The sequence below is a fragment of the Dipodomys spectabilis genome, unplaced genomic scaffold (genome assembly GCF_019054845.1).
Source record: "Dipodomys spectabilis isolate Male_0828 unplaced genomic scaffold, ASM1905484v1 ptg000069l, whole genome shotgun sequence".
Lineage (NCBI taxonomy): Eukaryota > Metazoa > Chordata > Mammalia > Rodentia > Heteromyidae > Dipodomys > Dipodomys spectabilis.
In genome coordinates this window covers 26,965,297-26,986,264 of record NW_024870746.1, presented here as the reverse complement: position 1 = coordinate 26,986,264, position 20,968 = coordinate 26,965,297, and the positions used below count along the sequence as shown (strand labels likewise).

The 20,968-nt window shown below is 40.0% G+C and overlaps 1 protein-coding gene and 1 pseudogene across 3 annotated transcripts in view; one reads left to right on the top strand and one right to left on the bottom strand.

Moving 5' to 3' along the window:
* Positions 1–834: 834 nt before the first annotated feature.
* The window catches only part of Ppp1r12b (protein phosphatase 1 regulatory subunit 12B), a 204,202-nt gene continuing 184,068 nt past the window's right edge, over positions 835–20,968 (top strand). For all 3 annotated transcript variants that reach the window (XM_042681368.1, XM_042681367.1, XM_042681366.1), the window contains exon 1: positions 835–1,275. In XM_042681368.1, the coding sequence (XP_042537302.1) occupies positions 985–1,275 (291 nt within the window). In that variant the 5' untranslated portion in view covers positions 835–984. The remainder of the gene's footprint in view (positions 1,276–20,968) is intronic.
* Positions 15,278–15,519, bottom strand: LOC122109163 (annotated as a pseudogene).

The following is a 20,968-nucleotide window of genomic DNA, read 5'->3' as shown; positions in this document are numbered from 1 at the left end:
CCACCAAAAAGCCAGAAGTGGAATGGAGATAGAGCACTAACCTTGCACAAAAACGTCAGGGACGGCACCCCGGCCTTGAGTTCAAGCCCCAGGAATAGCACAATTAAAAAAAAATAAATAAAAGAAGAAAGAAAAGAAAAGAAAAAAGATGAGAAGAAGGAAGCAGGCTCAGAGAAATCAAATAATCTGTCTACAGATGTGAATTGTTTGAATTTAAAGCTTAAGCTCTTTACACGTGGATACATCATTTTCAATCTTCTCTAAACCTAGAATAAGTGTTATGTTTAAAATACTTAGGTAAAATAAAATACTGTATGTGTAAAATAAAATATGTGTAAAATAAAATACTGTATGTGTACAAGTGCCTCTTCCCCAGGCACATTCTCATCACTGAGATTACTACATGTTGATAAAACTCTAGATTTCGAACCAAGACATGGATTCGAATCTTTTGAGTACTTCATGTCTACTTCTCCCCACTACAAAATAAGATTAATTACTGCCGTTTTTTCACTTCAAATGTGTGTGACAATTAGGGAGCTAAGATTAGTTAGTAGTCATAATAAGAATAAACTACAACTCCCAAGATGCCCAGAGAAATAGGCCAGGTCAGTCCAGCAGGCCGCCCGGTTTCAGGGCAAAGGTGACCCCGCCGGGACTGCAGTGGGGGAGGGAGCAGGCTAACCTCGCCTCTTTTCTTATGCATCCAGGGATATGTAGTTCCCCAACGGCCCTGGGAGTTCCCTGAGTCCAGTGTGTAGCACTACAAATCCCGTGATGCTTTGAGGATCGGGCAGCGCGGACGTATTGAAGCCAAGAGCGCGTGCAGGCGGTGCTAGTGGCGGGAGGAGTAAAGATGGCGGCGCAGTGGTCTCCGCCTTCTCCTCCTGGCTGAAGCCCTCTGAGGGAGGCGGCAGCGGCCACCCAACCCGCTCCAGCAGTCCACTATTGGTACTTTCGGCAGCAGCTGCCGAGGCCCGAGCAATGGCGGAGCTAGAGCACCTGGGCGGGAAGCGGGCAGAGTCGGCGCGAATGCGGCGGGCTGAGCAGCTGAGGCGCTGGCGGGGTTCGCTGACCGAGCAGGAGCCCGTGGAGCGTCGAGGCGCGGGGCGGCCGTCGCAGACGAGGCGCGGGAGTCCGCGGGTCCGCTTCGAGGATGGCGCGGTCTTCCTGGCCGCCTGCTCCAGCGGGGACACCGACGAGGTGAAAAAGCTGCTGGCGAGAGGTGCCGACATCAACACCGTCAACGTGGACGGCTTGACAGCCCTGCACCAGGTCAGTGCCGAGCGGTCCCCGGGCGCCGCCGAGCCCCCGGCGCGGACGCGGTCTCCGCGGCCAACTCCCTTTCGCCCCTGGCCACCTTTCTATGCTGGTCAAGTCGGGGGTCCCTGCCCACCTAGTATCATCTTGACGCCCGGTCAGTGTTTGTATTTCCCTCCACCTACTTGGGTTGTCATAGTGACTGGTGACTGGATTCCCGCTGGTATTCCTATAGATAATCATCTTCACTTGTGTCTTATTTTTGTACCTTATGACCACTTCTATGCATTATTGTTATTATTTGTATGACGTCCATTCAACCGTGTGTGTGTGTGTGTGTGTGTGTGTGTGGTCATTTTTTTCAGTCTTGCTAGGCAAGCACTTTACCCCTTAAGCAACATCCTTAGCCCTGTCTGATGTCCTTTCGAAAAATTCAATCTTTCTGTGTCTGTGTGGTGGCCTCTTTATTGAATGAATAACTTAGGTCACTTAAAAAAGTAAATTCCTATCCCCAGGTAAAGGAAACTCCATGTCTTGTTTTGCTGATACGTTGTGCTTCAAAAATAGTTTGTGTCTTCTCTAGGCTATACCTCTCAGAACACCCTTGACCTCATTGTTGTGGGTGTCCTCCTCTATGGGAGGCAGCATTGCTACCTCTCTCAGAACTTCCAACTAGCTGAATCGCTGTTGTCTGACTGATACTTCAGGAATAGCTTTTCCATTTCTTTCTAAAGCCCTCTTTAAAAACCACCACCTCCCCCCCCCCCCCCCCCCACCTACACAGTAGATTGTGGGCTACCTGGTAGTACTGTGCTTGGCAATAACCTTTACTTTTCTTACTTATGGGACAATATTTGTATATGCTGGCTGTCATGAACTCCACTCTCTCTCCTTAATAGGACACGATAAGTTATTTTAACCTGAGAGCTAAATGCACACTTTTTCTTATTTTTTTTTCCTTGCTTTCTGTTTAAAGTAGATATGTTCCTCTGAGAATCTCACTTCTAAATAATAATTCAATTTTATATCAGACGATTTCCCTAAATACATTTTGTCAATAGTTTAAAATTGCTCTACACCATCCCTTCTCTTTCAGGTAAAAGAAACATTTTGTTTCCTCCTGTTTTTATTTTTTAAAAATGTTTATAACAGTGTTCCATGTAAGGAACCAATATTTGTAGAGTGCTTTACTATTTAAAAATGGTTTCATACTTCTTACTTCATGTGACTCTTAGTTGTGATCTTCTGAGGTAGATCTAGCTAATAACAGTAATGTTGCTATTCCCATTACACAGATGAGAAAACTGAAGCTCAGAATACTCTTTTTTTTTTGTCGGTCCTGGGGCTTGAACTCTGGGCCTGGGCGCTGTCCTTCAGCTCTTCAGCTCAAGGCGAGCACTCTACCACTTGAGCTACAGCACCACTTCCGGTTTTCTGGTGGTTTATTGGAGATAGGAGTCTCACAGTCTTTCCTGCCCGGGCTGGCTTTGAACCATGATCCTCAGATCTCAGCCTCCTGAGTAGCTAGGATTACAGGCGTGAGCCACCAGCGCCCGGCTCAGAATACTCTTTACTTAAAGGTTAGCAAGTACCGGGCACTGGTGGTCATAACTGTAATTCTAGCTAATCAGGAAGCTGAAATCTGAGGATCAATATTCAAATCCAGCCTGGACAAAAAAATTGGCAAGACTCTATTTCCAGTTAACAGCCCCTATATCCCCCCCAAAACAAACAAAAACAACCCCAAATGCAAAATAGCACCCCCCCCCCCAAGCAAAATTAATGGACTGGAAGAGTAGTTCAAGTGGTTGAGTGTCAGTTATGAGCAAAAAGGCTGAAGGAGAGCCAAAGTCCCTAAGTTCAAGCCTAGGTACAGGCGCGCGCGCGCACACACACACGTTGGCCATAGGTATGGTTAGATTTAAACTACAGAATTATATCCCACTGAGTAAGGGACTCAATATAAAATATCACAGAAGCTGAAAGAACCACTTGGAAGTTTAATAAAACTTTAACTTGTGTGTATGTGTGGCAGGGGAGGATCTGTGCGAGCAGGGTCTCACTTGTTCTCACTTGGCTTTTTCACTTAAGGCTGGCATTCCACCACTTGAGTCACACCTCTACTTTGGGATTTTTGTTGTTTAATTAGCTGTGTGTCTTTGAGCCTTTTTTTTTTTTTTTGGCTTGGGCTGGCTTCAAACAGGGTTCCTCAGATCTCAGCCTCCTGAGTAGCTAGGATTACAGGTGTGTGCCACTGGCACATGGCTCCTTGTTTCTTTTAAAGTGTCTCTTAGCTAAATTTGGTCCTTCCCATACACATTTTAGTGTCACCCTGAGCACTTTCTTTGATGCCATTTATGTTAGATCTTCTCATTTCAGGTAAAGACTCCTCAGCCCTTCTCATGAAACTGATACCTTGATGCTTTTCTTTCTCTTCATTTTCACTCCTGGTTGTAAAGTCTTTTACTTTTTACCAATTTTCTCTTGAAATAGGACAGGAAGAAGATGAAGGTTGTGGAATTTTTTCCCCCTCTATAACCAGCTGTAAGTGAAATAGAGGCATTTCTTCACATTTACCGTGCTGGCAATGGGATAAGTTGAATCAGTATACTCAATACTAGGCAAATTCAGTCGAAGATTAAGCTGCTCTAGCCATCAACCTCAGGTTGATTTGAGGTCAAAACAACCTTTTGAGAAAAACTGCCTTTGCATGTGAATTGTGCATGTGTTTTTCCAGGCTGGCTTTGAACTGATAGTCTTCTGAATAACTAGGATTGTAGATGTGAATCACTGGCTAAATGGCTTTCCAAATCCTTAGCCCGTTGGTTTTTTGTTTTTTTGGGTTTTTTTGGCTGGTCCTAGGGCTTGAACTCAGGGCCTTGAGGTCTTGCTCAACTTTTTTCCTCGTAGTTGGTGTTCTAATACTTGAGCCATGTCTTCAGGTCAGAGAATCCATCTTTTTGAATCAAAACAAAAATTGCTTCAAGAATTCTGATGTTAGTTTGTAGAGTTACAATGTGTCTTTCCATGATTTGAAAGACTGTTGAGTAAATAAAAGATTATTTACAACATATAAGACTAGAGCCACAAGTAGAGGGACCACTGATTTGCCTTGTGTGGAATGGACAATGAGTGGAACAAATGAATAATTCTGAAAAATATTCACCTGTCATAGCAGCATGATATGCATTATCTAGATAATGCTAACTTTCTCACCTTTGTTTTATCTGTGGCCATGTGAACAACTATGGATTGGCATGTTAGAAATCCCTATATAGGGAACAGTTTCCCTCCTCCCTCAAGGTCATGTAGATGCTTCTTTGTGTTAGAGACCTTTCTTTCTTGGCAGCCTGTGCTGAGCCAGAGAGGTAGGTGCTTGAGTCAAAGATAACAAGCTCCAGGAAGACTATTAATGATACTTGAAATAGACTGGGATAAGGACTGTCTCATAGGCTAGACCAATTCTGATGAAAGCTTTGAAAACTAAGGTAGAGTAACTGTAATTTAAGGTTTGATATAAAGAATTGAATAAGATTTCATATATATTCATTTTATGTCCTTAAATCCTCAGTGAAAAAGGTGTGAATTTTATTATATAAATCCTAGAGGCACTTACTTGCTACAAAACATTTTCATTTTATTTCTTATAAGGAGAGAATGTACATGTTGGTGGCTCTGTGTGGCCTGGTACTTCTAATGTTCCTTATTTAGAATGCTAGCATTCTTACTGTTATGGTCTTGGGTGTTCCAGGATACATGCAGGCTCTTAGGAACTGTGTCTTCCAGATTATTGGGCTGTTGCAAGAAGCAAATGCTTACTTTCAAAGGAGATGTTCTAGAATTCATTAAAATGACTGTCTGCTTATTCTTTTTTTTTGTCTGCTTATTCTTTAAGCTTATGATATATAAGGACTTAAGTCTGCCAGACATCATGAGGGATGCTGATGTCAACCCATGTAGATCTTGACTCTATTCTGGTGTCAACTGTCTTCATTAGAGGGATATTAAAAAGGTTAGAGTAATTCCATACTTGATTCAGAAATTAAAGTTGGCTTTGTAATAATGGTCTCAAGATCCAAATTTGGATCCTCTTGTTGGTCATCCCAGACTGGAATTTAATTAGCAGTAATATCCTTCTCCCCCCCCCTCCCCCCCTCAGACAAGGTCTCAAAAAAGCTGGATTTTAAATACTGGTCCTCCTATTTCAGTCTCCTGAGTGCTGGTGTGTGCCCACATTACACACCTACTTTTGTCATTCTAGAGCTGCTTCAGTAGCCTCAGAGAATTTAAAATTATATATTTCTCAGGAAGAGAAGATGGGAACAGGAGTAGAGGAGGATAGGTAGAGCAATTTTTATTTAGAGGGAGACAAGACTTAAGATGACAATGTATTCAGTTCAATATAAGATAGTATGTTACATGGCTAACTTATATAGTAAAATAAATTTCTACAGGGTGCCAGTGGCTCATGCCTGTAATATCTACTTAGAAGGCTGATATCTGAGGATTGAGGTTCAAAGCCAGCATGGCAGGAAAGTTTGTTGAGACTCTTACCTCCAGTGAACCACTAAAAAGTCAAAATGGAACTGTGGCTCAAATGGAGCTGTGCGCCTTAAGCAAAAAAGCTTAGGGGCAGTGCCCAGGCCCTGAAATCAAGCCCAGGACCAGCACAAAAATAAATAAATAAATAAATAAGCAAATTTCTCTTTTATTCTAAACTTATTACTGTCATAGTTCCATCTGTGAAGTGAATGCTTCTTTTGCTTCCTGTCAAGACCAGTAACAATGTGGGATCTAGAAAATCCTCTTGGTTCCTTCATTGTGTGTCTAGAAGTCACTTCTTTTCTTCACTTGACTGATATGGTACATCAGACTATGTTGGGAAATTGGCCACTGACCATATAAGTAGTAGTCCTAAGTTTCCATGCTGTGGTAGATCTCAAAGCTAAATTTGAACATTAGGTTTTTGGATTTTTTTGAAAGTTCAGATGCAAATGGATTTTATTCATTCAAAAATTTCAAAGAAAAATTCACCATTTTTTCGCCATTCTAAAAGTTCTGTTAAGTAACTATATATTACCATTGGAGCTTATAGATTCTTCTCTGCATTTTAAAATAGGCAAACTATCCATAATTTTTTTTTAAAATTAAAAAGTATCACAAATCCTGAAAGTGAAAGCTTAGACAAGTCTTGTTGGTAACTTAATATTATTACTATTTTTATTCTTAAATACTTTGTAAATTAAGATATGTGTGTATGTACATGTACTCATACACGTGTGTGCAGTATAGACGGAATCATACATGATAGAGCCTTTTGAATCAGGCTGCTTTGGAATTATGTTGTTACACATGTCAGTAGTTCATTGGACTTTATTGTTATGTCTGTGTCATAGTTTGTATGTCTAGAAATAGGGAGGTCAAACTCTTGTGTGTCTCATAGGCTGCTAATACTGTTTATTGGGGCTCTGTCTCATGACCTGTTACCTCTGAAAGCCCTAACCACCAAAGGACTAATATGTTGGTTAGGATTTCAGTATAGAATTAGGAAGAAACACAAATATTTGCTCTTAGCACTTCCTGCACTTGATACTGAGTTCTTTTTTTCTTTTAAAGTGGTTTTTTTTCTCCTCCCTCCCTCCCTCCCTCCTTCCCTCCCTTCCTTCCTTTCTTCTTTCCTTCCTTGCTTTCTTCCTTCCCCCTCTCTCTTTCTCTTTCTCTCTCCCTCCCTCTTCCTTTCCTTTCCTTTCCTTTCTCCTCTCCTCTCCTCTCCTCTCCTCTCCTCTCCTCTCCCTTCCCTTCCCCTTCCCCTTCCCCTTCCCCTTCCCCTTCCCCTTCCCCTTCCCCTTCCCCTTCCCCTTCCCCTTCCCCTTCCCCTTCCCCTTCCCCTTCCCCTTCCCCTTCCCCTTCCCCTTCCCCTTTCTTTCCCTTTCCTTCCCTTCCCTCAGGGTCTCACTAGTCCAGGGTGTCTTGGAATTTGTAATCTCTCTGCTTTACTTTCCCAAATGGTAGCATTCCAAGCTTGTGGCACTATGTCTGGACTACAGCTATTTTAATAGCTTTATTGTGTATGTTTTTAAAGTGAGTTAGTAATGATAATAGTAGGAGCAGTGATTGTAAGGGATAGCAGCAAAAATAGTAATAGTAGTTCCCACTTATATAATGTCTGTCTGTTCTAATTGCTTTTGTTGTATTAGCTCATGTAATAGAACAACTAATGAGATGGGTGCTTGTGTTGCTATCATCTAGGTTATATAGAGATAGGAAACCAGATAAGTAGAACTAGAGTTCATTTAAGCCCAGGAACACTGGAAAACCCATACTTTTAACACTGCTATTTTGCCTCTTATTAGACTGCATTGTGTTTAATTGTTTTAAAAAACAGGAAAATCAGATATAAACTTACAAATAAAGTAAGAAAGAAATCAAAATTCTAAGGAAAGAAATTAGAATAACTCAAAATCGCATTGCTTAGAGATAAATGCCAGTAAAATTTTAGTGTTTTGCTTTTAGGATTTGTTTGCTCTGAATGTCCATTATATTGAGTGTGTATGTATGTGTGCGTTTACAAAGTTTAAAATCACACACTTTTTCTTTCTTTTTTTCTATAATAAATTTTCTATATTTAAATAGGCTTTGTAAATATTTTTTGAATAGTAAGCCATTAATCATGTGTGCAACAACATATTAGCTTTTTAACACTGATTTTAACATTGAATGGCTAATGATAGTAAATGATTGTATGTCTAGATATGTTGTAAGTCTGTGCTAAAGTATGTATCTAGTGGAGTTTCTGCCCTGAAGGAACTAACTCAAGAGTTTGATTTGCAGAAAGACAAAAACCTGATTACTTAGAGACAGGTTCTATGGCATACAAGTGGGGAGATGATCCACTAAGCAGAGCTTACAGAAAGCAATCTCACACACTAGAACCACATGGACACATGGGCAAAGCACTTATAAGAGGAAATTGGCTACATGGTGGTATTATTTTTAGCATTCTAGTTCTTATGGGGTGTGGGGGGGAGTACTATATTTGTCACTATTTGTGATGTTTTATGCTTATAAATGAAAATAATAATAGTTACCCCTTCTCTACCTAAAGATGGTTAAAAAAAATGGGAGTTTGGGATCTTCAATAAATCTTTAGTGGCTCAACATACAACTATAAAATCCAGATTAAAGATCTTAACTCAGAATTTTATCCTGGACAAAGAATTGAAATCTCATCCAAGTTGCCTGTCAAATTTGTGTGTGTGAGTGCATGTGTGCCAGTCCTGGGGCTTGGACTCAGAGCGCTGTCCTTAAGCTTTTGTGCTCAAGAATAGCACTCTACCACTTATACCACAGCTTCACTACCTGCGTTTTGGTAGTTAATTAGAGGTAAAAGTCTCATGGACTTTTTTGTCCAGGCTGTCTCCCAACTGTGATCCTTAGCCCTCAGACTCCTGAGTATGTAGGATTAAAAGGCATGAGCCTCTGGTGCCCTGCTCTATTTTTTTCAAAAGCTTTTTATTGTGAAATATTTTAAGATATGAAATACAAAAATAGAATGGTCTAATAAATTCTCAAAAACCATTAACTTGTAAGAAGTATATCCAAATGTATTGGATTATTTTACGGCCAATCACAAATACCAGCCTTATGATAAAAAAGAAGCTCTTATGAAAAAAAATATAAAAGGCTCCAAACAAAACAAATAAGAAAATAAAGAAGGGGCTGGGAAGTTGGCTCAGTGGTAGAGTGCTTGCCTTGCTTGCATGAGGCCCTGGGTTCGATTCCTCAGCACCACATAAGCAAACAGAAAAAAGCCGGAAGTGGCGCTGTGGCTCAAGTGGTAGAGCGCTAGCCTTGAGCTGAAGAGCTGAGGGACAGCGCCCAGGCCCAGAGTTCAGGCCCCACGACCGGACCTCCCCCCCCCCCCCCAAAATAAAAGAAAATAAAGAAGTAGAGTAACTTGGCTGTTAAAGAGAGATGTTGTTTACAGGCATCTGTCTTGTAAGGAAAGAAAGGTAGGAAAAAAAATCCCTGCTAGGTGTATCAGTTTTAGGCCATCAGCTGGGCAAATGATGGAATTGTCTTATAAAATGGAAATGCCATTTGTAGCATTCCTTAGGAGATTGTGTTGCCTGGTTTTGTGTTGCTTTTTTGGGGTCTGAGGGAAAATTGGCTTTATGAACTGCATTTTATTTATATGCAGGCATTTCACAAGAGGCAGATTTACTTTTTTTGGCTTCTAGGCAACATTTTTTTTGTCATATATATATATATATATATATATATATATATATTTTTTTTTTTTTTGGTCGGTCATGGGGCTTGAACTCTGGGCCTGGGTGCTGTCCCTGAGCTCTTCAGCTCAAGGCTAGCACTCTACCACTTGAGCTACAGTACCAGTTCCAGTTTTCTGTGGGTTATTGGAGATAAGAGTCATGAACTTTCCTGCCCGGGCTGGCTTTGAAATGTGATCCTCAGATCTCAGCCGAGTAGCTAGGATTACAGGCAAGAGCCATCAGTGCCCAGCTTCTTTTTGTTTTTGTAATATTAAGAGAAATGTCCTGTCTTGTCTCTATAATGTACTTTAGTGGGTTATAACTTTAAAAACTTTGTTATCTTTATAAGCTTGTGTGGAAATGTCATAATGAAAACCTTAGGGGGTGGGGGGAGGATGGGAAGGGATGGGAAAGGGAAACAAAGGAGGAGGCTACAATGCTTGATAAGAAATGTACTCATTATCTTGCCCATGTAATTGTAACCCCTCTGTACAGTATTTTCACAATAAAAAATTAAAAAAAAGAAAACCTTTATTTTGTAGACTTAATATTCACTAATAAAAATAAAATTAACCTTTGTAAGTAAAAAATTGAGTGGTGTTTATTAATTTTTCCCACACATTTATTGTGTATTTCCTAGAGATGCTGAGCTGCAAAGAAGGCATAGCCCCTGTCCTTAGGATCCCACAGTTACTGTTTGGTTTTTCAATCTTATACTATTATTTATTTATCTCTTTTTTATTGTTGTTGTAAAGATGATATACAGAGGGGTTACAGTTATATTAGTCAGGTAAAGAGTATAGTTCTTTTTGGACAATGTTACTCCTTCCCTCGCACGCTCCCAGTTTTTCCCATCCCCACCCATAAGTTATGTAATTCATTTTCAGCATAGTGTCCAATGAGTATCACTGCTGCATTGTTTACCGTTTGTTTACCCATTTGTGTGCCTCCCCTTTCCCTCAAACAAACAAATAAGACAACCCAAAAACAGCAATAAAGTAAAAAGCTCGTTTCTATTTCCTAGAGTTTATTTCAATAAATATTAAGAGTTCATTTCAATAAATATTAGGCATTGTACCTTTGTGTGAAACCCATAGTTTTTTTTTTTTTTTTTTTGGGGGGGGGGTGTCTGGTCGTGGGGCCTGAACTCTGGGCTTGGGCACTGTCCCTCAGCTCTTCAGCTCAAGGCTAGCGCTCTACCACTTGAGCCACAGTGCCACTCCTGGCTTTTTGCTTATGTGGTGCTGAGGAATCGAACCCAGGGCCTCTGGCATGCAAGGCAAGTACTCTACCACTGAGCCACCTTCCCAGCACACCCATAGTTTTTTAAAAAAATTTATTTATTTATTTATTTGTTGTGGGTCTGAACTCAGGGCCTGGGCGCTGTCCCTCAGCTCTTCAGCTCAAGGCTAACACCCTGCCACTTGAGCTACACCACCACTTCCGGCTTTTTCTGCTTATATGGTGCTGAGGAATCGAACCCAGGGCTTCATGAATGCAATGCAAGAACTCTACCACTGAGCCACATTCCCAGCCCTGAAACCCATAGTTTTAAAGATACAATCTGATCTGTATTCTTCCTATTTAGTGTTTGGTACTACTTCCTGTTATTAATCTTTTTATAGTGAGTGAAAGCAAGGAAAGAGTATCAGTCATTATCTGCACATTTGTCTTGATATGTATTTAATATACTTTTATTGTTATTATTAAGATGTTGTACAGAGGGGTTACTATTTCATAAGTCAGGTAATAAGTGCATTTCTGTTTGGGGGCAGTGTCACCCATTTGCTTTCCCCCAGTTTCTCCCTGTCATCCCTTCCCACAAATTATATAGTTCATTTTCCATATAAGTGTATACTGAAGATCGTAATTGCATTTGTTTACCCTTCCTTTCTCCCTTTTCCACACTCCTTTTTTATCCCCTCCAAAGCCCAAAAACAAAATATATTTTAAGATAATTAAGTCATTGTCCTTAGTCTTTTCTAAGGATAAATGTGCCTGTTCTTTAATTTTCAGATAATTGTTTTGTTCTCTGTTTTGTGAGTTTCTAAGCTCTCTCTTTTTGGGTCCACTGGCTCAGTGAGCAGAGACAGCAATGGCTTCAAATCTGGGATGCTACACCAGTGTGAAAGACTACCAGGACCACTTGAAAGTACATCTGGAGATGCAGGGCTATCATATGCATTTGTTTGTTAGAGTGTTATCAAATTCCTGGACTTCATCTCAAAAAAGAACAGTAGAGGGCAACATGTGACCCAGCGGTGTCACTTTTCAATGAGAAATCTGAGAACTTGCAAAGAAAACAGAGGAATATCTTAACCATGGCACAGAAATAAATATAATGAAATGGTCTCTATAAAACAGATTTCTGCTTAATATTCTTCCCTCCTCTCTTTTCCCTTCTTCTCTCCATTCCATTACCTTCTTTTCTCCTAGAGATTAAACCCAAGGCCTCTGTCATGCTCCATAAGTGCTCCACCACGGGAGCCAATCTCCAACACAGTATTGTTTTCTATCCATAGAAATCTAGTTGTTTGCAAATCACTTTGAGAAAAATACAAAATGTTCTCTAAATTCGTTTGACAAACTTTTGAAGAAGTATGATACCTTAAGTTATATCTCTGTCAAAAGTGTTAATATAATGGAAACATTGTGGGATAATTATTCACATTCCAGAACCATCTAATGGTTCTTTTAAGAATTAGTTTCACATTTGATTTATTCATCTTCCTATTTACCACTAAGAACATGATAATATTAAAGCAAAATTGTTTAAAAGAAAAAAATAGTACAAATAGTACCCTAACACATCAACTATATTTATTTTTCTCTGTTCTTTCCCAAGCCAGTTTTTTAGTTTAGTTTTATAAATATCTTAACATAATTGAACTTGTGGTATGTTATAATAAGTACTATTTACCAAGTGTTTTATACCAAGTATTGCACTATGAATTTTGCTTTTTAAAAATATCTTTACATTGACATGCTAACCAAATAGGTGGTATTACCCTACTTAATAATAAGAAAGAAGAGTTTTTTGTTAGTTGGAGATGGGGTCTCTTGGACTTTTTTGCCCAGGCTGACTTTGAACTGTAATTTTCTGGGTCTCAGACTCCTAGTAGCTAGGTTTACATTGGTGAACCATCAGTGCTGAAGGACCTTGTACCACTCAGCTACACTCCAGCATCTGCTAATTGTTTTAAGATCAAGAATAGATACACAGATAATAATTTTTGGTGTCTTTTGATTCTAAACACATTGTGGTTATTGGTTTTAAGGACTGAGGAATATAAAGTTTAAAAGGTTTATAGTGGTCATGTTTTCTCTAGCAGTCCTTTAAAAATGCCAGTTATCAAGCCTTGCTAGTTTATTTATTTGCGCCGTGTGTGTGTGTGTGTGTGTGTGTGTGTGTGTGTGTGTGTGTGTGTGTGTGTGTGTCTGTGTGTCTGTGTGTCTGTGTGTCTATGTGTCTGTGTGTTTCTGGCACTGTCCTGAGCTTTTTTTCTAGAGGCTAGCACTCTATCACTTGATCTACAGCTCCACTTCTGGCTTTTGGTTAATTGAAGATAAGAGTGTAACCTAATTTTGTGGCCAGGCTGGCTCAAACTGCAATCCTTAGATCTCAGCCTCCTAAGTAGCTAGGATTATATGCCCAGTTTGATGAGCTTTTTTTTTTTTTTTTTTTGGTAGGTCCTGGGGTTTGAACTGTGAGCCTGGGTGCTGTCTCTGAGTTTCTTTTGCTCAAGGCTATTGCTCTCCCGCTGGAGCCACAGTGCCACTTCCAGCTTTTTTTGAGTAGTTTATTGAAGATAAGAATCTCATGGACTTTCCTGCTTGGTTTGGCTTTGCCGCCTCCTTATTGATTAGCTTTTTAAGAGTCTCAGTGTGTATCCTAGGCCTAGAACTCTTGATCCTCCGGTCTTAGCTTCCCCAGTTCTGGTATTACAAATGTATGTCCCCATGCTCTGTTCAATCAATTATAGCTTTAACTGAAGCTCTAAGGATGCCATTATCCTACATTTCCAGGTAGAAACTTCTTTTTTGTTTTTGTTGGTTGTGGAGCTTGAATTCAGGACCTTCCCTTCCCCAACCATTTTTTAATACTATTGCCCTCCCTAACCATTTCTTATACTTTTCTGTTCAAGGGTAGCACTCTACCACTTTGAGCCACAGCTCCACCTCTGGTTTTCTGGTGGTTAATTGTAGATTAGAGTCTCATGGATTTTCCCACATGGGCAGGCTTTGAACCTCAATCCTCAAATTTCAGCCTCCTGAGTATCTAGGATTACAGGTGCAAGCCACCAGCACCTGTCTAGAAACTTATTTTTATCTTTCAGTTTATATATCTAATGGTACCTCAGAATCAATGCATTTTGTGTGAACTGTCTTATCTTGCTTTACCCAGTTATCTGGGTAATATTTGTGGCTTCTTGTTTTGATTGCTTGTTGAATCTTTATCCAGCACTTACTGTGTTCTAGATTTATGGTTAACACTGGGGATATAGTAAGGAATAAAATAGATATAGTTGTCATATGACATATGACCTTGTAGTTGTTCTGTCCTGTGGATTCTACCTTCTTAGTATCTATTAAGTCTTTTTCTTTTTCCTTCTTTCTTTTTCTTTTCCTTTCTCTCCCCCCCCCCCCCCCCATTTTTGTTGGTCATGGTGCTTGAACTCAGCATTTGTGCTCTGTCCCTGAGTTCTTTTGCTCCAGGCATTGCTCTACTACTTTAAGCCACAGCTCCATTTCTGTTTTTTGAGTGGTTCATTGGAGATGAGTCATCAGTCTTACAGAAGCCTGGACTGGCTTTGAACTATAATCTTCAGGTCTCAGCCTCCTAAGTAGATGAGATTACAGGTGTGAGCCACTGGTGCCCAGCTAAGTCTATTTTCATTTGTTCTCTTTTCCACCAATTTAGTTCAGGTCATTATCTCTCATCTTGGCTATAGAAATTATATGCTGAATGATTTCTGTGCTTCTACTATTGCCCTCTGAAACCATTGTTTATACATTGTCTAAGAAGAGTAGAATATTTCACACCCTCTTATAATCATTTTTTTTTTTGGGGGGTCCAGTTGTGGGGCCTGCACTCTGGGCCTGGGCGCTGTCCCTCAGTTCTTCAGCTCAAGGCTAGCGCTCTACTACTCGAGCCACAGCGCCACTTCTGGCTTTTTTCTTTTTGCTTATGTGGTGCTGAGGAATTGAACCCAGGGCCTCATGCATGCACGGCAAGTGCTCTACCACTGAGCCACCTTCCCAGCCCTTATAGTCATTTATTGCTGTCATTTCTACGCTTACTTCTTGTCATTCCCAACAACAACTTTAGCCATCTTCATTTTCTTCAGTCATATCATATTCTTTGTCTTCAAGTTTCTAGTATTCTCCCATCTACTTTCCCAATCTTTATTGTCTGTCTTCTTTGCCTAACCACATTTTAGGTCTGTCTGGCCTCTTAAGAGGCCTGCCCATGGCTCTGTTCATCTGTCTTTTGTTACATTAGGTGTTTCTCTTATTTTTTGTTGGTATCTTATAGCTAACCTGTGGTATAATGTTATAGTTTAACTGGCTTCCCTCAACCAGACTTCAAGCTCTAGGAGGGTAGAGACTCATCTTAACTTATTCATTATTACATTAAATTACAATATCTATTAAGTTTTAGTCATTGTGAATGGGTTAAGCAGAGAAAGAGAGTTGTGGCAAAACAATGATTTGTTTTAATTAGCCAAATCTCTTTGGTCATTTTATTTTCTCCCTTCAGCCACAATAATATGGTGTTCACATTTTGTCTTAACTAATAAGCTTGTCCACACAGGCTTATCCATCCCACTTGTAGACAAGGCAAATGCTGCTTTTTCAAATGGTCCCACATGGACCTCCTGCTTACTCATCCCAAATTGTTTCTATACTTGGCTTTGTCTTCGCTATACTTTGTGTCTACTTGGCTAAATCTCATTCAAGACGTTAACTTTTCCATGGTTTCCATGATTTTGCCATGTTTTCGCACAAATGCCACCTCCCTGAGCTTTTCCTCATCAGTACTGTCATTCCTTTCCTCATTTTTCATAGCTATTCTTTCTTTCAGATGATCTTTTTGAAACTTCCACACTTCAAATTCTTCTTTTCTACCCTTCCTTTCCCTTCCTTTCCTCTCTCCTTCTATCTCCACCCCCTCCCCACCCCCCACCTGTGTAATTTTAGGGATTGAACCAAAGAACTTGCACAAGCACTGTTCATGACTGTGCTACATTCCCAGCCCAGTAAATAATTCTTATTTAAAAATTATTTTTATTAGTTAAACTTAAGTTGGTTAGGGCATGAAGGGAATTAGGAATTTGATATCATATTCTAAAGACCCAAGAAGTCATTTCTGAAGACCAAGAAGACTAGAAGAAGAGCATAAAATAGGGCTATACACGCTAAAAATATTACAGAATTTAGGTCCTTGACCTTGAGGGAATATAACAAGGTGAGGAGCACACATTATTAATAGTGTGCTTTGGCCATGTTCTCTTTGCCGTGTATCATAGTTTACAATTTTGAGATCAGCTGGAATTGACACAGTGTAAATTGAATGGATTGGTAGAAATGTAAGAATGGTAGTAAGAATAAAACAAACTGATTTTTAGTGTAGCTTTGGGATTGGCATATAAGTACACTCCTTTTATCAATTAATAGGTTCATTACAGAGAATTATTATTTATTTGCCTTAAGAATTACATTGTAAATTGTTAATGTTCAGTAGAGAAATCTAGAAAATTATAATAGGATAAAGGACCAAACCAGTATATATTGAAACCATATATTGAAATCAGTGTTTTTCTTTTTTTTTTTTTTTTTTTTGGGGTCCAGTCGTGGGGCCTGAACCCTGGGCCTGGGTGCTGTCCCTCAGCTCTTCAGCGCAAGGCTAGCGCTCTACCACTTGAGCCACAGGGCCACTTCCGGCTTTTTTCTTTTTGCTAATGTGGTGCTAAGGAATCGAACCCAGGGCCTCAAGCATGCAAGGTAAGCGCTCTACCACTGAGCCATCTTCCCAGCCCCTGAAATCAGTGTTTTTCAACCTGGCATTTTTTTTTTTTAATGGTGGGAGATTGTTGGTCAAAAGCAGCACAGTGCTTCTTGGTCTCAAAAGGATGAAAAAAGAAAATAAACATTTTTTTTCCTTCAGGAAATTTGTTCTTTAATGAGATTAGACATAATTAAAAAGAAAATAATAGCTGTTTAAGTGTAATAATAGTGGAATGAATATATTGGCAAGTTAAGGTTGCTATTCTGAAGAGAGAGTTTAGTTTCATTTTGGAAAGCATAGTTCCTGGCAGGCTGAGTATCTTAAAGCTCTTTATTCAGTAAATGCATTAAATATTTTAGAGTAGAAGAGTAATATGAAAAGGGTAGTGATTTTTTTGTTGTTGTTGTGAGGCTTGAATTCAGGGCCTGGTTGTTGTCCCTGAGCTTTTCTGCTCAAGGCTAGCCACAGCTCCACTTATGGTTTTCTGGTGGTTAATGGGAGATAAGAGTCCTGCCTGGGCTGGCTTCAAACCATGATCCTCAGATCTCAGCCTCCTGACTATGTAGGATTACAGATAAGAGCCACCAGTGTCCCACTAAAGAGTAATATTTTATTTGTTTTATAGGTACTAGGGATTGAAGCCAGGTCCTCATTTTGCTAAGCAAGTGCTCTGCCACTTGAGCTACCTCCCATCCCAAGGTTAATATTACAAATAATTAATTTGATAAAATGGTGTTGGATGCATTAGTTTGAAGAGGAAGAGACAACAGTTATGATGCATAGTTGGAAGTGTGGGAAGTAGCTTAGTGGTAGAGCACTTGCATTAGCATGTACCAGGCCCTGGATTTGATCTTCAGTACTACAAAATTTAAAAAAAGAAAAGAAGAGCTGGGCTCTGGTGGTTCATGTCTATAATCCTAGCTACTCAGGAGGCTGAGATCTGAGGATTTCAGTGCAAAGCCAGGCCAGGCAGGAATGTGAGACTCTCCAATTAACCACCAGAAAACTGGAAGCTGAGCTATGACTCCAGCTGATAGAGAGCTAGCTTTAAGCAAAATTGCTAAGGGATAGTGCCCAAGTCCTGAGTTCAAGCCCCATGACTGATACATAGGAAAAAGAAAGATACACAGGAAGAAGGAAGGAAGGAAGGAAGGAGGGAAGGAAGGGCAAAAAAAAAGGATAAAGAATTGAGGCTGGGATATTGTATAATGGTAGATCATGTACATAGTATGCCCAAGGCCCTGGAATTGATCCTAAGCATGAAACTCAAACCAAACCACAGTAAATTATTATGATAGCTCTTAGGACAATCATGAACATATAAGAATAGTAAGATGTGTGGCATTTAGGAAAAATACTATGGCTGAGAGCATAGTTCTAGTGGTAGAGCACTGAGTTCAAACAATAAAAAGGATGAAGAGGAAGAAGAGGAAGAGGATTATTATTGAGACCATAGATATTAGGAGAAAGAAAGGCCAAAGATAGTTGAAAAATATTTAGAATAATACTGATATCCAGCCCAATATTTATTAAGCATTGTGCTGTGCCAGTTAGAGTTGACAAACAGTCCTTTTTCATATAGCTAATTCTAAACTATAACTTGAACACAAATGGAGAGCACAGATTGAAAACAAATTGAACACAAATTGAAAACACAGGAAAAAAAGTGTTGAGAATGAGAACTATTTTTTTAATTCTGTCCTATAACTTGAATGCAAATAAGGAACACAGGAAATAAAGCTGATGTTGAGGATCATAAATGAGAAATCCAACAATTACCTCCATGAGCAAATGGAGTTGAGAGTCAGATTTTAAATCAGCCTAGTCTGGTGTGGTGACACAAACCTGTAATCTCATCACTTGGAAGGCTGAGTGAGGAAGAACTTAAATTCAAGGCCAGCCTGATCTATATAGTGACACCCTATCTAAAAGCCAAACAAGAACAACAACAACAAAAAAAACCCAACCGTCTGACCAAAAGTTTCCTGTCAGAAAACCTAGCCTAATAGCTAGTTAAACTGTCTTCAGTTTTCTTGAGTTTGTGGAGTTCATTCTGTTCTCCTAAAGTTCTGAGTGTTTTTGTATCTTATTGGTTTGGTATCAAATTGATATTTATTTTAAAGAGGCAACAGTAGAATAGTAAAGAGCTGTGACTCTGGGCCCAATCACCTCATTTCAGTCCTGATTCTGTCACTTGACTATCTTTGGCAGATCACTTAATCTCCTTGTCTTTAGTTTCCTTGTAGGTGAAATGAGGATAACAGGTTCACACTTATGACATTGTTAGGAGAAATACTTGAGTTAACATCTGTAAAGTGCTCAGAACACTGTCTGGCACAAAATAAGCTCTTAGAGATGTTTTTGTTAAATGAAATTAAAATTTTATTAAGTGAAATATTTTGTTAAATGAAGTGAAATATCTTCGTCTGGGTCTTAAAACCCACCGATGTTTTAATCATTCTTAATGGTCTACTGCTTCATTTCATGCTTCCAAGCACATCTTCATGTTCTGTCAACACCTTGCTTAATCATCTACTTCTCTCCCCTTGGCCCCCCACATGTGAAAAAGAATATTCAGTATTCAGTATTCTCTCCACATTCAGACCATCTACATTACCATTCCTCCTTTCCTCCTTCTTTGGCTGCATGATATCATTCCTCCCTGCCTCTTTTCAGAGGATACTAAATCAGTTAGATCTTCATTGTTTTCTCTCTTGCTTTCTCTGGTTCTCTGGATCTACCTTCTTAAAAATAAAAAGGGCTGCCAGAAAAACCTTTTCTCATGATTATCTTTCTGACAGCACTGATTTAGCTCTTTCTTTTCTGACATTCTCTTTTGGTTGTATAACCTACTGTCTTGCTTTGAGGTGGTTCAACAGAAACTGCTTTCTCAAAGCCACCGCAGTCTTCTGGAATGTGACATCTTACCATTCTTCCTTCTTACCCATTTTTGTCTATTTTATATTTTTTCTACTTTTTAAAAATTAATTACAACTTTAATCCTCAGCTTCCAAAACAATTCTTCCTTTTCTAGATCCTCCTCCCATTTCATGAGTCACTCTTCTATCCTTGCTTCCCTATTCCTCTTCCATGGTCTACTTTTTTTCTTTTCTTTTTTTGCCAGTCCTGGCAAAAAAACCCTCAGGCCCTGGACACTATTCCTGAGCTTTTTTTTTTTTTTTCTCAAGGCTAGCACTCTACCACTTGAGCTACAGCACCACCACTTTGAGCTTTTTCTGTTTATGTGATACTGAGGAATGGAATCCAAGACTTCATGCATGCTAGGCAGGCACTCTACCACAAAGCCACATTCCCAGCCCTCACTGCCTACTTTATTTCCTGGAATTCCAACCCCATTTTCTTTCTATCCTTTGTTCATTTGTAGCCTCACCCACTCCATGGCCTCCTCTGTTTCTTGTATTCTAATGATGTCCAGCTCTTTCTAGACCTGACCTTTCCAGATTTGACCTTTTCTCTGATTCCCCCTCACCCCCCACCCCCTATGTTTCTAACTGCTTATTAGGTGTCCTGATACAGATGTCCTGAAGGCTTGTATCAGTCAGTTTTTCCAGAGCAAAATCATTTTTTTTTTTTTTTTTTTTTGGGTCCGGTCGTGGGGCCTGAACTCTGTGCCTGGGCGCTGTCCCTCAGCTCTTCAGCTCAAGGCTAGCACTCTACCACTTGAGCCACAACGCCACTTCCGGCTTTTTACTTATGTGGTGCTGAGGAATTGAACCCAGGGCCTCAGGCATGCAAGGCAAGCGCTCTACCACTGAGCCACCTTCCCAGCCCCCAGAGCAAAATCATTTTTACCAGTCAAAAATTATCTGCTCCTGGGCTGGGAAGGTGGCTCAGTGGTAGAGCGCTTGCCTTGCATGCCTGAGGCCCTGGGTTCGATTCCTCAGCACCACATAAGCAAAAAGAAAAAAGCCGGAAGTGGCCCTGTGGCTCAAGTGGTAGAGCGCTAGCCTTGAGCTGAAGAGCTGAGGGACAGCGCCCAGGCCCAGAGTTCAGGCCCCACAACTGGACCCCCCCCCCAAAAAAAAAATTATCTGCTCCTTCTCTGTAATTCTCTTCTTGTAAAAAAAGTATCACTACCCACTCTGCCATTGGTGGCATTGATAATCCCATGATTGATTTGTGGCTGACTACTGGAAGTCATAGGAAAGGGAACATGTTTAAAATAGAATCCTGAGCCTTATCCTCCAAAAAGCCTGTTTCAAAATATCTAGGTAAATCCTCCAAAAAACCTGATTCAAAACATCTAGGTAGAACCTGGGACTTTTTTTTTTTTTTAATGCTCTTCCAAGTTTGAGAACTGCTGATAAAAACTGAGATTTGCCTACTGTTTTGGTTTTGATCTGAAATGGCCGCCCCGCCAAGGCTAATGTGTGCTTGATCCCCAATGCTGCCTGTTCAGAGGTAG